Source organism: Balearica regulorum, chromosome 1 (assembly GCF_011004875.1).
Source record: "Balearica regulorum gibbericeps isolate bBalReg1 chromosome 1, bBalReg1.pri, whole genome shotgun sequence".
NCBI classification, from domain to species: domain Eukaryota; kingdom Metazoa; phylum Chordata; class Aves; order Gruiformes; family Gruidae; genus Balearica; species Balearica regulorum.
The window spans coordinates 206853901-206875966 of NC_046184.1; the positions used below are offsets into that span (position 1 = coordinate 206853901).

At 50.6% G+C, this 22066-nt stretch overlaps 1 protein-coding gene across 3 annotated transcripts in view; it reads right to left on the reverse strand.

The window, feature by feature from the left end:
- AMOTL1 (angiomotin like 1) overlaps nt 1-17449 on the reverse strand; it is a 71010-nt gene extending 53561 nt beyond the window's left edge. Inside the window, exons 1-2 of one of the 3 annotated variants that reach the window (XM_075742370.1) lie at nt 17338-17449; nt 14789-14839 (exon numbers count right to left, since the gene is read on the reverse strand). In XM_075742370.1, coding sequence (XP_075598485.1) covers nt 14789-14839; nt 17338-17422 — 136 coding nt within the window. In that variant the 5' untranslated portion in view covers nt 17423-17449. Of the gene's footprint in view, nt 1-141; nt 197-5156; nt 5264-14788; nt 14840-17337 lie in introns of those variants that run through there. The other 2 variants (XM_075742371.1, XM_075742372.1) reach the window with 2 other exon arrangements.
- Nucleotides 17450-22066: the final 4617 nt, after the last annotated feature.

Genomic DNA, 22066 nt, shown 5'->3' on the forward strand with positions numbered 1-22066 from the left:
ATTCATCACACAAATTCTTAGGGAAGGATTTTTTTTTTTCTCCACTGGGAAAAAAATAATCATAAATCGAACAGCTACAACATACAGAAAAGACACTCGCAAAGCAGCAGTTTAGGCTATGATTAACTTTGCTGTACTTACTGCCTTTAAAAACGATCAGGTTACAGAAAAGCACTGGCATGATCCATGTCACTTGGATATTTAAGCCCTTCCATTAATTAACCAGAAGTGAAACAGGACCTAGGACTGTGGATCATTCAGTCTAGTTCCTCGTTACTTCGAGCAACCATATTATAAAAGTCCCTTCTTGAACTGAACAAACAGCATCTGAAGAAGAGGAATTTCCCCCCCCCCCCCCCCCCCCCCATTTAGAGGAGGGTTCAGGATTCTCTTCTTCTGATATACACAAATATTCTGCTTGGTTCCCGCTCGCAGTCACTGACATCGCTCTTTATCCATCTATTTTTTTGCCAGTGGTGTCCTTTAGGTTAAATAGCTTTCTCCCTGAGTCATTCCCACAAACTTGCAGGGTACAAAGGAGCCTGGGATAAGGACAGAATAAAAATAGTACAAAGACTGTACAGTACTCTCTAACTGAAAATGCAGGCATTGAACTCTATCGTATGGATCTTCAGATTTCTAGAGCTTTTCCTTTTTTTTCTAGCACAGGCAACAAACCATAGGCTAAGGATCCACAGTGCTTCATTTGATCCATGTGAAGAACTCCTTGTGATAACCCTACACTGAGTGGAGCCTTTGCATTATTCTTAAGTGTCGTGTCTAAAGGAAAAAGAAATTAAACCGTCTTCCCACCAGAATATATATTAAAATTATCGGCCTTCCATTATTAAATCATTACACACAATTTATATTCAGCTACTTTTAAAATGCAGAAATTTAATAAAGGTATTATACACAGAAGCGCTAACAAGATAATTGCCTTTAGTTTCTGCTCCCAGATGGCTGAGCTCAGATTTAGAACAGGGAAAATCACGGTAACAGCTGACGGTGTGGAGCCATCACCTCCACTGCAACTCAAAAACAGCCCCAAAATGATGCAGGTCGCAGGTGCAGGGGGAGGGACATCACTGGCAGGAACCCCCTGCCCAACCCAAGTAGCCATCCCGGAGGAGGGAATCCCCCCAAGAAGTGCCTCCCCGCCTCTGCGGGATGCAGGAGCCCAGACCAGGTCCCTGGAGGGGACCCCAGAGCCTCCTGCCCTCCAGGCACCCCAGGGGACCCATGTGCCATCCCTCAGCCTGGCAGCGACTTCACTGAAGTATCTGCTCATAACATACACATTGAGGAGGGAGGGCAGAGGAATAACAGTTTTTAAATTATTTCAGTTGGCTTAGGTCTTAAATGGAGACTGAATTTTACTAAAAGCATTTTAATGCACTAAATTATTCATTTAATTGAATTAATAAAATAATTTCATTATTTTCCAGCCTGAGCCTTGATCACTGGAGTTACTGTTTTCTAAAGCACATTTATATTTGTGCTAACCAATATGTTCAGCGTAGAAAATCCCAAGTATTGCTCAATTATTTAATCCCTGGCTATGTTTTCCTGAGATGCGGCATTCTCTTGTTCTCACCGTGCTCCTCGAAAGGTGCTGCCTCGACCTATGCCAGCCATCGTCGCCTGGCTTTTGCACAAGAAGGACCCACTACAACTTCAAGACGCGGTACAGACGTGTGTAGGGAAAGGCACAGCGACGGAGTGCCGTGGGACGTGCCGGGGCTGTGGCAAGGCCACCAAGAGGCAGTGACAAGCGGGCATGCCAGCAAATACTGCAGGACCTGCTGCTGCACCGAGGATCGGCTTTACTGCACGGCAAAACTCTGCTCTCACCTGCACTGTCCAAATCCAGAGTGATTTCACCGGCTTCTACAGATTTACTGCAGATTTACACCCAAGGCAGCATCCCACCTACTGAAAAACTCACTTAAAGGACCAAAACCAAACAGATACACTTCCTAAATACAACATTTCAATAAAAAAGTTGCCCTAACTGATTTTTTTATAGAGGTGGTGTTGTTCTTGTTGTTATTACTATTATTTTCTATCTACTTCCATCTATTTCTGCTTCTGCCCTGAGCCGAAGGCAGGCTGTTCCATTTAAGAATTCAGGACACAAATGGGAACCAGATTACATCTATCCCAAAGCTGCCAAAAAGCAATTGCTGTATGAAACCAAAAATCCTCCTGGGATTTTTCCCAAATCCGCAAAATATTCCTGAACACTAAAGTTTCCACTGGGACTATTACATTAGCAGATAGTCTCTGTGCGAAAACCCGAGCATGCAGCCATCCTCCTAATGGTTTCCAGGACAAGGAAGCTGAGCAAGGCACGTACTCCCACCTTAGCACCAAATAACATTTATACCAGATCTGGCCTTTAAAGCAAGTTATACACCTATCAGCGTTTAAAAAATGGCACAGGGGATGATCAGGCTTTTGTTTCCCAAAGGAAAGCTGCAGTGGTCAGCAGTAACATCTGCACGTCATCCTGAAATCTCCACGTGCATCCCTGAGTCCGGCTGGGCAGCCGCGCACACATCCCTACAAACCCCCTCCGGTGCATCCGCGCTGGAGAAATGCAATGCCTCTAGCTCTGTGCCGATGGTTCCTCAGAGAGGAGCTCTTGCGAGGAGCACCGGAGCTGTCTCCGTGCATCAGTCCCTCCATCCAGGCTGCCAATGTGTCAGGGTTTGGTTCAGATCGCTGTGCGCGACCAGGACCCCGGGAACTGCCCCTGCGCCCACCCGCGACACCACAGGTGTGTGGAAATGAAAAAAGTGAAGCAACCACCGATCCTGCGGGCATCGGGGCTCCGGAGGGGCAGCACGTGCTTGTGTTGGCCGAAGCTGCCCTCCTCCAGCAGCCGAGCGCTTCCCAAAAGAAAAGGGAAAGCAAAGCTCCCCCTGGCAAATGCTGGCAGAGACCAAAGGGGAGCGATGGACATCAGGAGAGAGGAGCAGGAGGAGGGACACGCAGGTGATGGGGGGGGCGGCGGCTCCCACTGGCCCCACACAGTCTGAGGAAACTGGGGTGCCCAGCCCCAGCAATTCTGGGGGGCACGTCCCTCCCTATTTAACAACCTAAGCCCAGCCCCCTGACTTCATCCCCTCGTACCACTGCTCCAGGCAGGACTGGGGATGAAGAAGGCTGGGCAGGATGCGGCCACTCCACACGGGGCCACGGCAGCACCCAGCACAACCCTGGAGAGGGTTTTATTATGGGCTCTCACCCACCCCATAGTCCCTGCCCTCACTGCTTGGGTATTTCTTGATAATGTACTTACATGACCCTTTTAAGAGCTTTTCTGGCCATTAGCAATGACTACATATATATAAATATATATATATTTTATATAAATATAGTGTATTTTACATTTATATATAATATAGATGTAGTCATATATATCTACATATATGTAAATATATAAAAATATATAAACATGTATCTACATATATTTTATATATCTCTACATACATGTAAATATATACTTATAAAAAAATATATATCCATGCACACCTGTGAGCAGGAACAGCACTGCCAGCTAGCTGCGCACAGGAAAAAATCAGGAGACTCCTCATCTTCCTGGCCACCCCTCTCTCAGAAGGCTTTTTAAGGCTTATTTTTATACAAAAAAGGACAAAACCTCCGCCCTGTGGGTGCCCGGTAAGGGCCTTGCAGATGCCTTAGCAGCCAGATCCGGGTGTCCGGCGGGCGGGCGGCTGCCCAGCCCCAGCGCTGCTCCCCAGGCAGCTGCTCCCCGCTGCCGGGACGTTCACACAGCACCAGGAAAGAGGGGGAAAAAAAAAAAAAAAACCAACCAAAACCCAAATAACTCTTTCCATCGAAAGAGGAAAAAGACCAAGCAGCGACCTTCCTGTATTTCAAACCATGAATCACAAAACCTGGCAGGAGGATTCGGGTTAAATTCACGTAGGGTCGGGTTTTGTTTTGGTTTTTTTTTTTTTTTTTTAAACAGGAGTTTATCTTTGTTCTCCCTGCAGGGGTAGGAAGGTTTAACATAAGAGTTCCCCCTCACCACCACCCCCCCACCCCCCCCAAGAACAAGGTGAAAAACCCCTCTCCCCCGGCGTGGGAGGCCCTTCCTGCATGTCACCCTGCCCGCGGCTCGCCTCTCCCCACGCACCCCGCGGCGGGACGTGCTCGGCGGAGGAGCGGGACGCGATCCGCCGCCACCCCGGGGGTGCTCCCGAGCCGGGGACGGACGCGCACGGACACACACAACCCTCCGAGGCCTCCCGCCCCACCGGGTGGCGGGGCCGGGACCGGCGGTGACAGCCTGGCGCTGAGCGACCCGCGGGCACGCTGCGATCGCTGCTGCGGAAACACCAGCGGCCGCCCCGGGTCCAGCTGGAAATATTCCCCCGGCGGTCCCGGCCGCTCGCTTCGCTCTTTCCCGGGAAAGGAAAGCCGGGGGCGACTCCCCCTCCACGCCTGACACGTTCCTCCTTCAAAATAAACCGCAAACAGCCCGGTTGGACCCGGGGCTGCTCCGGTGCTAACGCCGGGCTCGCACACCCGCCTGGTTTTGCCTTTCCGGAGCGGAGAAAATTCGCAGAAATACTTGGGGAGGGTTCGGGGCGAGGAGAAACATGGAGTATCCCGCGGCCGGCCAGGCGGGGCTGGGCTGCTCGGCCCTAACGGTGCAGCGGGAGGGGGAAGGAGAAACTCGCCCCCGCTCCCACACCGGGTGGGGTTTCCACGCAGCCCGGGGGTAGCAGGGTGTGCTGGGTCCGGGAGCCTGCTGAGGGCTACCCAGGCCTTCCCGCAACCTCCCCAGGGAGCAGCGGGGCACATCCCCGGGGTGCGGTGGGTCGGTTCCCGGGGGAGCTACGGGGCAGGTCCCCGGGGAGCGGCGGGGCAGGTCCCCGGGGAGCCCGGCCCGGCGCTCCACGCAGCGCTCGCTCCACGCACGGGTGGGTACGAGCAGGTACAGCCCGCACCGGCACTCCCGTACACACCGGTACACGCCCCGGTGCAACCGCCGGTACGCACGTGGACAAAGACACACGCACCCCCACGCACACGGGTGCACACGGGCACACGGGCGCACGCACACGTATGCACAGACACGCGCACCGCGCGGACAGACGCACACCCCCCGCCGCCGTTACCTCCGGCTCCGCGCCCCGCCACCCCCGGCAGCACCTTGGCCATCCGCGCCGCTCCCCGCCGCCCCCAGGCGCTCACCGCCGGCCGCCGCGGGCCGGGGCGGGGCGGGGCCGGCAGCACGGCGGGGGCGGGGCCAGCCGCCGGGGCGGGATCTACCGCCGGAGGCGGGGCGGGGGTGAGACCGGGGGCGGGGGTGAGACCGGGGGCGGGGGTGAGACCGGGGGCGGGGGTGAGACCGGGGGCGGGGGTGAGACCGGGGGCGGGGCCCCTGCACCTCCCCCGCGGCGGGGCGCGGGGGGGGGCGGCCGCGGAGCACGGCCCGGGCAGGGGCCCTGGGGGAGGTGGACGGCTGTGCTTCTCTCCAGGGCTGCGGGGGAGCCCGGGCACTCGGGCTGGGCCACGGGCTTTGCTGGAGCTTCGCAGCCCCAAACGGAGCCGCTGAAGACTCCTGGATGCGCCCAGGGGTGAGCGGTGTGGCAGCGCGGCCTCCCCACCTCACGCTTGGGGATGCGCGGGCCCTAAATCCTACCCTAGATAGAAACGCGGGCTCCCCGGATCCCACCCCAAGCCTGCAGGCAATGTGCAGTTGATAGGAGTTACCCCGAGTCCCAAGCCCGTGCGTTAACCCCAGCAGCGTCCCTCTGCCGGGGCTCCAGCCGCTTCCCCCGCAGGTGAGGAGTGGGTGTCTGTCTGGGGAGCGAGTGGGCTGAACGGGGGCACCCCCGTTCTTAAATGCAGCCCCTTTGCTCCGCTGCCCTCCCGCTTCATCACGCATTTTCACACGAGCAGCAGATGCACGTTGGAGCCACCGCTCCATCTCCCCAGCCCACCCCAGCCCTGCTGCCGAGGTCTGGCATGGGGACAGCACAGCAGAGCTCCTCAGATGTTTGCACTGTGCTTCATTCCCCTCCTTGGGGCCAGGTGGGCACAGATTGGGTTCAGCAGTCCCTCTGCATCCTTTTCCCAGCACTGTCCCGCAGGGCAGACCTCTCTTCAGATGACTGGCACTGCCAGCACGCTGCTTGGGTTTCCCCATCTCATTGCTCCAACGTCCTTCAGTCCAACAAGATGCCCAGTGATACTGGGATTATCCTTTTCATTTGCACGCGTTTCTCCCAGCTCTCAATACACAGACAAGATTTTCAGGCCTCAAAGTTGGGTCTCCCTCCCAAAATACGGCACCGAAGGGGTAAAAGCAGATGGAAATGCCGCACAGGCTGAAGAGGAACGTGCGCTGTGCCACCCCAGCCCTGTAAGGGGGCACGGCAAGACGGGAGCTGGCCCGGTGCCATGGCCGCAGGGCTGGATGGATGCAGCGGGGACTCCCGGCAGCTCCAGGTGGTGGGAGCGTGCTGTGAATCACATCGGTCTGAGGCATTGCTTTTTCGAACCGCAAAACCCAGCTTTGCTTGGAGTTTGGATGTTGCTTAGGGGAAACTATAGGCAAGGGGAGGAAAAGGGAAAGGGGCAAAGGAGGAAAAAAATATTGATGGTGAAATTGGGTTCCTTGGTTCCCACATCCACACATCTCCTACGGCAGCAGTTGCTGCAGAACTACATTTCCCACCTCAGAGGTGCCCTTCCCTCTGTGTTGGTGTGCAAGATGAGGTGACAGTCGGGTGCTGTCCCTGCTAGTGTCTCTCTGAAGCTTTGAAACTGATGCAGCCATTAGCTGTCTCCCTGAGGTCACCTAATACAGGCTGGGGTTACGCTCAAGCAGGAGAGCAGAGAATTGCAAACACACAGTTTGAGGGGGAGGCAAGGGCACTGTCACGTCCTTGGCCGCCTCAGGGGAAAAAACACGGTCTAGTGCTGAGGGTACCAGACTTGGACAAGTGAGGGATGTTACTTTCCCTTGCCTCCTGCCGATGCCCTGAGTATCTCAGAGCAAATTAATCCCAAATTCAGGGTTTTGAATGCCTAAATTCTCTCCAAAGTCATGGGGAACCTTGATGATAGAGTTAGACACCTTGGTCCCCTGGAGGAACTGGCCTGTCATTTTCGGATTGTATAGCTGCTCTCTCCTACCTCCCCTGGAGATTAATATGTTGGCTTTACTTATAGACACAGGTGAACCATGAACCTGCTCAGCTGTAGATGAAGGTGAAATTTTGCCCTCAGCTTGTCAGGTGCCTGTTCACAGCCGTGGATGAAGTTGGGTGAGGGCACTGCTCGCCGAGCCCAGTTCAAAATGGCAATTCAAGCACTGCTTTTTGTCATGCTCCAGCTTTATCATTTGGTTGGGCAAAATGGGGCACATTATTTTGGTTATTGTGCTTCAACATGGTCTGTGTTGTGGGGGTCTGAGCAATTCCGGTGCAATCCAGTGGAATCAGCCAAGCAGACCCAGCCTGTCCAAGGGCTTATTTAGTTTCTCATTCTGGCCCCACAGTCTATGCTCCCCTTTCACGTACTGCTGCGTGATGGTCAGTGATGATTTCACTGCTAGATGAACAAATACATCAAGAAAAAGGATTATCTGCTCTCTTGTCTTTCAGTAGCATCGCAAGGACCTCATGAACCATGCTGTTATATTTCCAAGGAAAACAGCCTTTTTCTGCCTTATTCATTTTCTGGTGCATGTTTCCAATTGATTTTATAAGTCTTTTTCCAGTTCAACTCTATTTTGATTTGATAAACTGAGGATAGCAGATTGGAGAGGGAGTTCTCTAATCCCTCTGTGGTTTGATACACCTGATAACAACCGCTGAGGAGCTGTGTCTGCCCAGGAGGGCAAGGGTGAGGCAACCACCACTCACGCTTCTCCACTTTGCAGCTCTTTGCAGCTCCACTAATTTTATATATATATATATATTTTTATATATTTATATATATATTGTTCCCCCAATTAATTTTGGAATAGGTCCACTATTTTTGTATTTATATATATATTTATATTCTTTATGTTATTCCCCCACTGAATTTGGAGAAATTCATCCTTCCACCCCTTTTGGTCCTAACCTGCTCAGCCGGGGCCAAGTGCCACCACAGCTCCTGCTGTCAGGTCAGCAGAGTGGAGCTGACAGTGCCATCTCGCTTCACTACCTCTCTCCAGCTTCTCCCTGGTAACTACAGATCCAGCAGACACACATAATCCACGAGCTGGAAGGACAGGTCTATTATACCATGCCATAGAAAATAAACACCTCTCATGGATTTCCCATGCATTTCAGCGAGCTATGTGGGAAGGGAGAAGCATTTCCTGGCTCAGCCATTTGCATCCCCATGGATCACTCAGCATCCCTGCGCCACCCCGAATCCCTGGCAGCTGGGGAGCTCTGAGCGGTTGCTACCACCAGACCCAGGGCTGGACCGCTGAGGCTGTGCAGAAGGGACGCAGCCATCCCAACCTGCAAGTGCAGCCGGGTTTCGACAGTCGTTGCATTTGCACCCACCCATGCGTGTAATCCCACAGATTCCCAATGCTGCAAGCAAACAAATTATTGTCCCTCTCCACCTGACACTGCGGCAATCCCAACTGCCTGCATGCAGTTTCACTTCTTGCTGTCGCTGCTGCTTTTAATGACAGCTGATGGGCAGCCGGAGAGTTACAGCCCCGTTAATGCCACTGCCTGTGACACCAGAGCCCACCGCCACTGGGGATGGCATGAGTAACCGCCGTGCGATGTTGAGACCACAGCAAGAGCTGAATCTATAAATCAGAATACACTGTGTAGAAAGCTTCACCCAGGTAAGTTTAGTAAGTAAAAGCTGCAAAGCCTTTGACAGGAAAGATGGCCTTACCATTATCTCAAGTGGAGATAATCCTACCTCTTCTTGATAGTCACAGGCTCCACCAGCCCTGCAGAGACCCTGCTACCCATCCTCAGCATCCCTGAAGCATCTCTAACTACTGAGCAGAGGCGAATCCTCTCGCAGCACTGAAGCAGCACTTTCTAAACCACACCTGCAGAAGATTTTTAAGCAATCTCGCTACCAGGCAGGCAGTGAGCTCAGCGGCTCAGGGAGCCCCACGGAAACCCATCCTGCTAAATTAATAGCCACTGTTAAGATTTCCACAATGACAACTGTGCATATTTATCAGGACCCCTCTGATACGCACTTAACAGGCAGCATTGTATTTGGAGGCAGCAGAAATATCTCCACACATCTGTTTTTCCAGTTCTGCCAAAAAGAGCTTTCATTTTTCTCTAATAACTTGACCTGTCTGGTTTCTGGCAGAAGATGGCTAAGCAGAGCACTCGCTCTCTGGATTCACTCCAGTACGGGATGAGGTCAGGACAACAAAGAAAAAGAAACAGCTGGATGGCAATGAAGCAGTGGGAACAACAAACAGGGCAGGGACCAGGGCTTTTTCTTTCCTTTCCTTTTTATTTATCCAATGGGATTTCATTCCTGGGCGTATTTATTCCCCAGGCAGACAGTATCACAAAAGCAGTGTTTCCTGCGATTCGTCGTTGTGGGGAGCCTCCTTCAGCAGACTGACCGTACCCATGGTGCAGGTATAAATAGCACAGCCAGCTAATTCCTCCTCTGGTCGGCTGTCGGGAAATGTGAGGCACAGGTCCTAGAGGTTTCCAGTGAGATATTGCATCTCCTACATAAGCATTTTCATCTTGATTTCAGCAAGGTGGGGTTCATACCCCACACTCTCAGATTATTTTTCCATTTCATCACATTCTCATTAGTTTACCCGAGGCTTTCTGGGCTGGGCGCTTTCACCTTGCATTTTTCAATCGATCTTCTTTCTTTTTTCTGATATTCAGCTAAATCATCTTAAAGCAGCAAGCAGAAAAATTGCCAGTGAAGCAGGAAGGAGGTGGAAAAGAGGGGAGGGATGAGGGAATGGAAGACAGGGAGAAGACATGCAAGCACAGGAGAGACAGCGAAGCAGTCTGCACATGTTCCCTGTTTGGAGAGTTTTTCTCTCCCTGACCTCACTTTCTCCACGGCCAGAAATTCCACCTCCGGACTTGCCAAGGAGACAATGCAGCATTCCTCTGCTGGGCCACAAAGCAAGTGTGAAATGTTCTGTTTTAATAATTTACAGAACAAAAGGAACACAACAGTCACTGTCTGATTCATATCTGCTGAAATCCAGCAACCAAAGCTGTGGGAGAGGAGAGACAGATGAAGAAAGGAAAGGAAGAGGAGGTGTGGGTTTGGTTTGTTTTTTCCTTCTGGTTAGTCACTGTGGAGCTAAGGAAATACAAGAAGGACCACACTGGATTATACCAAAGTCCAAGATCCCCTGGTGCCCTCTCTCTGACATGGCCTCTGGTAGATGACTGCAGAGAAAAATACAAGGAACAGTACAACTACAAATGCTGTTTCCTGTAGTATGTGATCCCATTTCCCTTCCTGAGCTGGAGGTTGTGGCTGCATCATCAGATTTGACAGCCCTTCAGAGACCTTTCTTCCATGATGTTTTCTGTTCACTTTTTGAGCCCATTCATATTTTTGGCACCCTGGACATTCTTTGGCAGCGAGTGGCACAATGTCATTGTGCACTGTATGAAGACATACTTCCTTTGGGTTGTTTTAAGCCTTTCCTTATTTTACAGAATCTCAGACTGGTTGAGGTCAGAAAGGACCTCTGGAGATCATCTGGTTCAGCCCCCCTGCTCAAGCAGGACCACCTAGAGCCAGTTGCCCAAGACCACATCCAGACGGCTTTTGAGTATCTCCGAGGTGGGAGACTCCACCATCTCCCTGGGCAACGTGTGCCAGTGATCCATCACCCTCACGGTAAAAAAGTGTTTCTTGATATTCAGAGGGAATCTCTTGTGTTTCAGTTTGTGCCCATTGCCTCCGGTCCTGGCACGGGGTGCCACTGAAAAGAGCCTCTCTACAGCTTCCCTACAGATATTTATAGACATCAATGAGATCGCCTTGAGCCTTCTCTTCTCCAGGCTGAACAGTCCCAGCTCTCTCAGCCTTTTCTAACAGGAGAGATGCTCCAGTCCCTTCATCATCCTTGTGGCCCATTGCTAGACTATCTCCAGTACGTCCATGTGTCTCTTGCACTTATTTACTTCTATGTCATTCATAATTCTTGTACTTCTACCGTATCCTCCTTCAAGCATCTCTTTCCCACATCATCAAGTTGTAGTTTACTCAGTGTCTGCTTTCATAGAAGTTGCTCTGTCCCTCGGTCACCTTTGCCTCCCTTGCCTGGTACTTCTCCAGGGAACCTCAGAACTGTGCTCACTGCTCACAGTACAGGTGAGCCATGCACTGACTTACACAGCACAGACCACAGAGAGGTTTCCAAAGGTTGGGCATGGCAAGCAGAGCACCAGTCTTTAAGACAAGGAGAGAAAGAAGAGTTAGGAAGTGATTTCCCAGTCATTGTTAATTCCATCCTTGGAAGCGCTGGAACAATTGAAAGCTTTGCAAACATGTAGAAAAGGAGGATATGAGTAATAGCTAGTACAGATTCAGCAAGAACAGAGCTGGTCAGACTCATCTAGTCTTCTGCAATGAGGTAATAAACCTTGTAGATGGGGGGGGGAGGTGCAGATGCCATATATGTTGGCGTATAAGTAAGGCTTGCAGTGCTGTGTCATATAGTATCGCTGTAAGAAAGAGAGGGGCACCTGGACTAGAAGAAAGTATGAAAAAACGGATGCATGACTGGTCAAAACTTTTCTTGGAGGTTAGTTATTCATGGCACAAGGTGACGCAAAACAACTCTCATAAATCTGGTACTGATCAGCATTTCCACGAATGACTCAAAATCCAAGCACGGCTTTTTACGTTTGCAGTTGACAGCAGGCTGGGACAAGCTGCCGGAAAGAGGACTAGAGGTCAAGGCAGACTTGATGAGCAGGGAAAAAAGGATGCATTTCAGTGATCCTCCATTGGGATCCTCCTCCAGCCCCCGCAGAGGACAAGAAACTCTCAGTCTGACCCATGAAAGGGCTTTTCCCTGCTTATGCTTGCCTTTGGCAGCACAATGTGTAATTGGCTTAAATTACAGAAATTGAATTAGACACCAAGAAAACCCTTCCAGTGCAATGAAGTGCTGGGGTGGATTGCCTGGGAATGCTGCTAGGACAGGTTGGTCCTCCATGTGGGGTGATGGGTGAACAGGAGCCCCTAGCCCTGCCTTCAGGCAGGAGGGAGGCACAGCTGACCTCTTAAAGTCCCGCTCAGACCTGCCTTTCTGTGATGTACATGGTGATGATGCTTCATTACGATATTGACGTTTTGTCTCAGGATGTTGCTATTATAATGCTGCTTTATTCTCTGCTCCTCTACTAATAACTCCTGCCGGTCAGGTGGCTTGTTTGACCAGGGATGAGTATTTTTTACCTGGTATTCTCAGGCTCTGGTTAGATGATCACTTCAACACAGCATAAATCTGAGCTGCTACTGGGATGGTCTCGTCCTCTCTCCCTCCAACATGTGCTTGCTCTTACCCCCTCGCTTGCCTGGCACCGCAGACTGTGCAGCTGCGCATGACTCAGGTCAGGAGACTGATCCAGCTGAAAACTCACCGTCCGGGAGGGAGGCAGGAGGAGAGATCAGATTTCCATTACTTGTTCTGCTATGTCACATCCTTTGTCTGTCTTGTCTACCTTGGATGGAGCAATCACGTTTTGTGCCGTGTTTGGAAGGCAGAGTGGAAATGTAAGGTGATACAAGCACTGGTTTGAATAATTGTTTCCAGACTGAGGGATTTCTACTACTGCTGCAGAGGAAAGCAGGGTCCAAGCAGCTCCTGCTGCCCCTCAGCTGGGAACAAGGCTGTGCAGAAGCCCTGGGAGATGCCAGCCACCACCTCAGGAGGCAATGGATCACACTGGATGGCACAGACTATGTCCCGATTAGCACAAGAAGGATGCCAGGAACTTGTCCCATGTTATAGCCTTGATCTCTGCCCCTTGACCAGGGGTCACCACGAGCCTCATTTTGCACATCTAAAACATCTGTCTAGCTTCTAATGCATTTCTTTGCTACTCAACTAAAACCAACCAAATCTCATTATTTGGGAGAGGGAGCTTGTTCTTTGTCACTGAATAAGTTTGCTAGGACTTGGAGAGTTTGCCAAAGTTTGGAGAAATGGGCATGTGTCACTATGTCACCCGTCAACGCATAAGAAGAGGAAGATCAAGAAGAAAAGGAGCTGGTGGAAGCTGTGTCACAGAAAATGCATTTTAAAGTTACTTGACCTGTTTTAACAGCAATCGGGTAATGAATAAGGCAGCCAAGGGAAGGCTCTTGGATTTATTCCCGTTCCCTGTTGGACACTCCTCTGGGTGAACGCATGTCAAAGCAGTCTCTATCCTGACACCAAGTGGAGAGAGCTCACAAGTACTCCTTTAAAATGCGATGAAGTGAATAGACTGCCCGTGAGGGCAGCTGCTGGCCCAACCGCCCCTCCTAGCGCCACCGGGCCATCATACAGTTCATAGGTATTTTTGTATTTATACGAATTTTTTCAATATCCTGGCTCTTAGCAGCAAAGGTTCACAGCACAGATAGTTGCACATGATAAAAATCTTCATTCTGGGTTCCTGCAGTTTTTACCCTCCTACCCCAAGTCTCCACCAGTGCTGCACGTGGTGAGCGGCCTGGTGCGCACACACAGAGCATCCTTACTGAGGACAAGGTGGGTTTCCAGAGCAGCGGGGAAGTCACAGAATCACAGACTGGTTGAGGTTGGCAGGGAACATCTGGTCCAACCCCTCTGCTCAAGCAGGGCCACCTAAAGCTAGTCGCTTTAGCAACTTTTAGCACCATGTCCAGACAGCTTTTGAATATCTCCAAGGATGGAGAATTCATTTCCCTGAAAGTGAAGAGAAGGGTGCCTTTTCCTTGGGAGAAAGGGCTGGTGCTTGGTCGTGTAAGGTGACGGTCGTGTAAGGTGTGCAGGGGTGGTCCCACCATGCTGCAAAGAGCAAGGCAGCGTGCATAGACCTGACCCCGGTGTCTCTCCCAACACATCTAATTTGCACTTTCCCTCATGCTCCATCTCCAGCCTTCCCCCATTTTCTCAGGAGGGGCTGGGGGCTTGATTTCCCCCTTCCCCACACATCAGACCTCCTGCAGAAGCTTCTCAGCGTGCAACTCAGGTCCTCACTCCCACCTTATCCTGAGTACCTCTAACTCCTCCTGAGCACCACATCTTTTTTGACATTGGCCCTAGGATTGAGGGGACATCACTGCCAGATAGGGCTCCCCCATGGATTCAGCCTCTGAAGGCTTCAGCTTCGCATGCCCATTTAAGGTTGTTTTCTCCCTGGATGTCTTACTCTTCACTCTTGCTTTACACACCTATACTTCTGCCTCCCAGGGGGAACAAAACCCTCATCATGTTGCAAGGCACCAGGAAGTCACAGAAGCTCCAGTGCCAGCCGTGGGCTAAACCTCAAGAGTCAAGAAGCAGCAGCATCTGAGAGTGCTCTGCACCAGAAAGGTGATAGCTTCTCTCCCAGGGGAAAAAAATCCGCATCAATTTAATACAGAAAGGTACTAAACACATCTAGCATCGAGCTCTCCCATCCCTCTGATGGATGGCATTCAAAAGCAGCATAGAAAGGAGGCACCGTTGATGATGAATTTATGCAGCGGAAAGCATTCAGTGGCTGCCCTGTGTTTTAAGTCATCTCCTAATTACTCTACATAGGAAAAAAGGAAGAGGAAAATGTATCACGCATGGACTTACCCAGCTGATCCAGAGCAAACAGGGCTGGGGCACCTTCGGAGAGCTCATTGTCTGTGGGAAGAAGAACAGATGCTCAGAAAGGTCAGCTGGAGAGGTAGGTGTGGAGAGCTGGGGTGACAGCACTGTTTTAATCACACTGCAGTTAAGCCCCTGCTCAGCTTGCTTCCACTTCACCCCTGACAGCTTTTATATGTGTTGTGCATTTGTTTTTTTTTTAATCCAGCTGTTATTGAAAAACCTTGGAATCGGCTCAAGATAGAGACTTGGCAGGATGAACCCTTTTCTCCCTCCAGCACTGCTGAAGAGCAAGAGCTCTGCTGTCCTGTCTCTGCCCACACTGGGATCCCCCGGCCACGCTCCCCTTTTCGGCTGTGCCATGGCTCTCCACTCCCTTTCCCCAGCTCACCCAGCACTCAGGGCACAGCCAGGAGCATCCTGCCCACAGCAAAGCTGTCCTGCATGCTACAGTCTCCTCTGACAATGGCAGCTGGCGTAGGTTTAACTAGCGGGAGCAGGAAAATGCTCCAGCCAGGATTTTTCAGAAGCTGAGCAAACCCTTCAGTCATCTGATAATAATACTGCTGTAACTCAGTGCTTGTGACAGGTCAGATCATGGGCTCTGGAAACCCCTGAACTGGTGGCATCTCTCACCAAAAGCTCATGGGAGATTATCTTGGATCCCAAACCCAATCCCACCACAAGCCCACCCATCCTTGCTGCTCCCAGCTGCAGAGCACAGCACACAGGCATCTCTCACTGCCAGGAGGATCTGCAGCCAAGCGTTAAATGCCATTTGTGCCTTGGAGTTGGTGGGGATTTCTTTATTTCAAACATTTATTTCAATGTCAAAATGCTGCTAAGTTGCAGAAACTCAATGCAATTTAAAAAAAGAAATTTGCAGAGAGGGTTTTTTTCCTGTTGGTTTTTGGTTTGTTTTTTTTTTTTTCCAGGTTCATGGCATTTGCTCAATGCATGGGCTAGACTGAAGGAAAAAAAAACCAACTTCTGGTCTGGGATCTGTGGACTGTTCCTAGGGGTTTCAAGGAGGATGTTTAAGAAATGTATGTGCATGACATCATATAGTAATCCATACCTGTGACATTTCTAAGAGATCTCGCCCTCTATTATAAAATGCTGTTAGGCCTATCAGTTAGAAAAGGCTGTGAGTCACTAATTTAGGATAGCAACGGGCTGCATACAAAACCAAAGGCCAATGTATATCTACATTTAACTTTTAGATTTTTGTAAACTTCTGACGGCAGTGACCACCCTCCTCTGCTTTATAGACTCAAGCACGGTGGGATTCCAAACCCAACAGTATAACCCAACCTATAAAGAGTAACACATGCCACATGGCACGTGGCGAAGAGTTTAGAAAAATAACAGACGCAGAGATTGTCCTAACGAGGAAAAAGGATGGACTGCAGCGAGCATCCCTGTGCTGGTCCCTTGAGCCACCCTGGGCTGAGTACCTGCAGAAGCAGCAGATGTGCTGTCATAAGGATGCCACCCAGGGGTGCTTGGCTGGGGACACTGAACCCAGGGCTGCCGGGTTCGACAGCATAAACGTCCTTATCTAATTCAGCTCTCACGGAAAAGGAGGCGATGCCACATCTCAGACTGTCCCTTTCCCCTTCCCCAGGCATCTGGGCTATCAGCGGGAAGCTGAGGGAAACAGATGGAGATAAGGGAAGCATTTTACCAAAGGAAAATGTTTCCGTTCCCAAGGTGCTGTCATCTGGAAGGCTGTGGGTTTGTTTTGGTTTTAGTCTGGGGCACAGCGTGTCCCAGCCAAAGAAGGAGCTTTGCCCAAGGAGGCGCAGCTTGTGCTGGCCCCAGGGACAGGGACCTCCAGTGACAAGGGTGAGCTTGTCCCAGCAGCTGGCTGGAAATGAGGTAGAGATGAATCAATACAAGAAAAAGCTCTGCCAGCTATTTCCCATTGCATCTGTCCGCAGTGCTTTCCTGAGGCTGGCAATTTCTGGAGAGTGATGGATCCCAGCCTTGGGGTCATGGTAAAGTGGGCTGAAACCTTGAATGGTCCTGCACAGGGAAGCCCAGCTGGGACAGCCCTCGGCCCTCCTGTCACCACTGGGACAGTGTGCCTCCCTGGAGCTATCCTAAATTGTCCCACATGAATATAACTGAAGAGAGAAGGAGATATTTTACCAGCTCTCCTCCTCATTCCTCCCCAACCGCTCTCATCTGCAGAGTCCTGCTTGTGGAGAATGAGGGTGGTCACATCCAGCACAAATGGCATATTAACTTGCCAAAGGTGGGGTGGGTTGGTTGAGTTTTATTGGCAAAAGGCCAGTCTGGAGAAGGAAGGCAAGCTGGAGACTGAGTGCCTGTGTCAGTCTGCCAGCTTCTGGCAAGACACTGCAGCTTGGGTCAGACCTTTCCCACCTTCACAGTGAGTACTGCCTTGCTCTGGACACAGCCCAGCAAAACCCCTGGGACCACTGCAAGCACAGTGAAGGGCAGCAGCACAGCAGGAAGGCTCCCAGTGTGTTCACTGGGTGGACTAAAAACCAGCAATCATGTCCTACCTCCTTTCACACTGGCAAAGGGATGGATCCCACCATGAGACAACCAGTTGGTTTCATCCAGCTTCCAGTTTTCACCAGGGTCCATCTCTGATCTGCGGCATCAAAGATCTGCTTTCAATGCCTCCTGCTGCTCTCTCTGGAGAATAACCAGAAGATACTCTGAGTGCCTGTCATGGTCCACACCATGGGCAACTGCTGAGAAGCTTCCCTCAGCAGAGGAAAATGTCTAGTCAATATATCAGGAAAAAAGAAAAGAAAAAAAATTCAAGAAAAAAAAATCGCATGGCTTACAGGGGACTGTTGGACCAAGGAGGAGCTGACTCTTGGCAGAGCTGACTCTGCCAAGCCTTGTCTTATCACAATGATGAGCGTCCCTGCTGTGTAGGAAGGCCACTGATGCTTGGACCTCTTCCATTTTCTGTTGTTAGTCTGACCAATGCTGAGAAATTCCTAATCCCTCACAATATTTACAGGAATGGGGGGTTATTTCTGAGCAGGGTGATGTGCCATGAGGGCATCCATCAGGTCTGTGTGTCCTGGCTCCGCGTGCCCAGCCTGACTGCGCCCTGGGGTCCTGGCTGGCTGGGGCAGCAGGCAAGGATGCTGGCCCTCACTCCCGCATCTCAACCCCTCCATGGACAGGAGTTACAAGCCGGGGGTTATCAGTCGTGTGTTACCAACCGGTGCCACCACCGGCTGCTCAGCTTTCACAGCTGCCCCAGCTTTGGAGCTGTGGCTGTGAGCTGCTGGGGAGGACATAGATTATTGAGCAGTTAAAGCTGGAGTTCCTAACCCCAAAAACTCCCTTTCTGGTGTAGACACTGAATCATTTTCTTGTCTATCAGCCATTCGGTGCTACCTACAGGTTTGCTGCAGCTGGGAGTCCACGGGAATACATGGAGGCATTTTCCTTCCCTGACCCCTTGGACCTGTGTATCCCTGGTGGGGCAGGCACACAGGGGCATTTCATCCATCCCTACATTTTCAGAATTACATGGATTTGGGAGGGAATGGAGTACTTCCAGCATCAACAACTGCTAATTTATTAAGGAAGCACAAAACAGTGTTGAGACACAACAAAAAGGTACTGCAGAGCTTTTTTGCCTCTGTGGGAAGATGCCGAAGAGGAGGTAACAACAGGGACTTTCCCTAATGTTGTCCGAGGCAAACCCAGACCCCAAATGGCACTGATGGTGGGGTGAAGCCCCTGGAACCTGCCACACTGGCAGCTGTGCATCTCTACTCCACCCCTGTTTTTCATCATCATAATTTGTAGGAATTTGTTGGAATTTAATGCTGCCAGGGCCCTGAATTCAGAGCGCTCCTGGGACGGATGGGCAGGTAGTGATGGAAGGACACCATCATACCAGTGCTGTTTCCTTAGGAAACCGGGTGAAGAAAGAGATGGATGGGCCCTATCTCCATGGGGAAGCGAAGCATGGCCAAGCCACACCACTGCACTTCCCAAGCACTGGTACTTCCCAGCCACCATCCCATCGGGGGCCGGGGGGGGGAGATGCCGAAGCTGGGGGGGGCAGCACCCCACGTTGGTGTATAGCCCCGTTGGCTCCTGGCACGGCACAACTCGAGCCCCTGCCCCGGCGTGCTGCCAGGTCTCACCAGGGCAAATCATGGCTGTGCCAGTGCTTCCCTGGCTGGCCAGGCCTGCAAGAGGTCATTTCACCTGCTCTCTTGCTCAATACCTTAATTAAGGAGAATTAAATACTTGCGCGTACACGTTTGCTGAGCAGCAAACAGGACCAGTCACTGCTGCACGCAGGCGGAGCTTGACCGGGGATTTTTGATGTAGCAAATTCACCCGAAGTGCAATTAAGAGGTACCAAGACTCTGGGTGAATTTGGCTGAATATATAATTAGTTTTAGCTGAAAGAGAAGGGAAAAAGTTCTGAGAAACCTGCAAAGCTCCATTTTGATATTTAAAAAATGAAACTTTTTTGTTGTTCTTTCCAATGACATTTTTTAAGTGACCTAGTTTGCTTTTTCTTTTCTTTTTTCATCTTTTTTTTAAGTTATGAAAAGTGCTAAATAATCTCAAACCAGAATGTCTCATGCAATGCTTATGAAAAGAAATCAAAGAAAAGAAACATTCTCCTTTAGAGGGTGACCCAAAACAAAAACTATTTTCAATTTTTCCATTCAGCCACTGAAAAGAAAAACCTATTATTTGTACAGCTCCACTACTGAAAGGCATCTTGTCAATGTGTACTACTGGCAATTTATTCTTCCCACCTGCCAAGGGAGAGGTTTGTCTGCAAGTTCAATAAAAGAGAGAGAACGAAAGGGCAATCTACCAATATAACATAGAAAATAAAACGGCTTTTCCATATTCACTCATTTCTAAAGAAAAAAGAGGAAATCTCCGGACCTCAGCTCTTTGCCCACTGTCCCCCTCTGTTCAGAGTCACATAGACATGAAATCATATAGACACGGGCCCTGAGCTTCTGTCACACAGAAGATTAATTGCAAATGCAAAACTTCTGACTTTACCAACACGTAAGGTCCAACCAATACTAGAGAAAGCAAAAGCCAAAATTTATTAGGGACAATAATTCTGGCAATGAGAAACACCTAAAAGATCATAAACCTCAGTCATCGCTGTAGCTTTGGGACATCCATCCCTTCACGTGAGAGCACAGCAGAGCTTGGAGCCAGCAGAGGACAAGGATGGGTTTGTGCCCTGTCTCACCGCAGAGCATCCGTCGTACCCACCCTCCAGAGCGGACAACCAGCAGGATGGGGTGGGAGGTACAGGGATGGGTACAAACACAGACCAAGGCCCACTAGCTGCATTAATGTTTGTGTAATGGACTTCTCGCTACCATGCAAAGCTGGAAGAAGAGGCATTGCTGCTCAGCCTGGTGCCTCACGAGGGCTAGGAGGTATGCTCCAGCTGTATGAAGCACTCAGACTTGTTGCAGTCAATAGTCAATGCCTATTACCTCCATCTTTTAAGAAGAAGACAAATCAAATGTCAGATTTTTCCAAAGTGCCTGCACTCAGATCCTGTGTTCAGTCTTCATTCAGGGCAGGGGAGCTCATTTTACGTGCCTAAAACTTCCACCAGTCCTCTAAGAAACACATAATGGGAGGGTGTGAATTAAGACCCCTTTCACTTCACAGCTTTCACTGTGCCTCAGTAACACCCGCACAGGTCACAAACCACTGCCCATTTTCAGCCTAATCTGCAAATCTCTTCCAAACTGCAGAATTAAATATCGTAACATTGAAATGACCATTTCAGCCATGTTTTACAACCTCTCTAATCTGTAAGAAGTGGCTGTCAGAGGACAAGCCCCAGTTAAGCTCCTCTTCTGGATCATTCCCAGTTTAAGACAATCTGCCGTGCAGCCTCTCTGGGCACTCAGCAGCTGCATGGGGATTTATTTTTTTTTTTAGTATCATAAACTGCAGAATTCACATGGCTAGAGCAGCAGGAAAATAAAAGTTAATGACCTGAGACTAACCCAGACAGATAAGAGGTTAAAGTGTCAAACCCTAAACTCTCCAGCCTGCAGGGGCTTGATCTGGAGAACAAGAAGATGCTGGCAGTGTTTGCCCAAGCACTGCCCTCAAAATTGCCTCTGTCCACGTGGCTCACCAAAACCAGGCGCTGCTGAGCAGAGATGCAGATGCTGTACAAAGGATCTCCCATTTCTCTGAGCTACAGAATTTCCTTGCATACGGTTCAAATTCAGAGCTCTAGCTGCATCCACCTACTTTGAGGGGAAAAATCAGTGGCATCTTCCAGAAGATGCAGACTCAGCTACTTCTTCTGTCCTCCGTGAGGAATAAAGGAGGGCACAGTTTCGTGAGATGCTTAGCGCAATGTGACCTTGTGCATTGCTAGCACTGGTGTCTACCTAGGGCTGGTGACCACCTAGGGCTGGCGATCACCTAGGGCTGGTGACAACAACATACCACCTTCTTGGTCTGAGCCCCCAAATTGCCACACAGGAGCACTTTGTGCTTAATAACTTGTTTGTTTAGATGAACAACCTTTCCAACCCCCTGTAGCACCTAAGAAGAGCTCATACCTGTGAACCCTACTGAGCAGGATCCGGCCTGGCGGAGTTGCGCAGCGGAGCAGTCCCAAGCCATGCCATCATGGGGCTTGGTGATCAGGCCAGGGCAGGTGACCACAGAGCCACCACTAGTGTGTTGCAAGTGTAAAGGGGGAGTGAGCATCAGCAGGGACAGGGGCAAGAGAAAGAGCTGCACAACAGCTGAGGTGGCCACCAGCCATGGGAGAACTGGTAGACGGGGCACCAAGGAGGACACCAATAACAGTGAGGCTGGGCATCAGTTTGGCAAGGAAGGGTGGGAAGGGGGAAAGAAATCTCTTCTTCTGCTCACGTTGCAAACCCTGCAGCAAGGACTGGCCCTTGCTAGTGTGTTTTCCAGCAAGAGAGGACACCAACCCTTTCCTGTGCCTCCAGGCAATTTGTGGGGTTTGGGACAGACATTCACCATGCCAAAGGGATGAGGTGGGCAGCCAAGGCAGGACTGAGGCTGAGGCAAGAAGTGGGGACTGAAGAAAGGACCTTGTTCCAGCTGGAGAAGAGGGAGCGAGCTCAGGCAGACTGCGGGAGGTCTCGAGCAGCAGTCTTGCAGCAGCCACACATGGGATTAAATGCTACGAGAAAAGACCGCTTTCCCTGGGCTGCTTCTCAGCCATGAAAAAATACTGGGATAGCTACACAGCCTTCC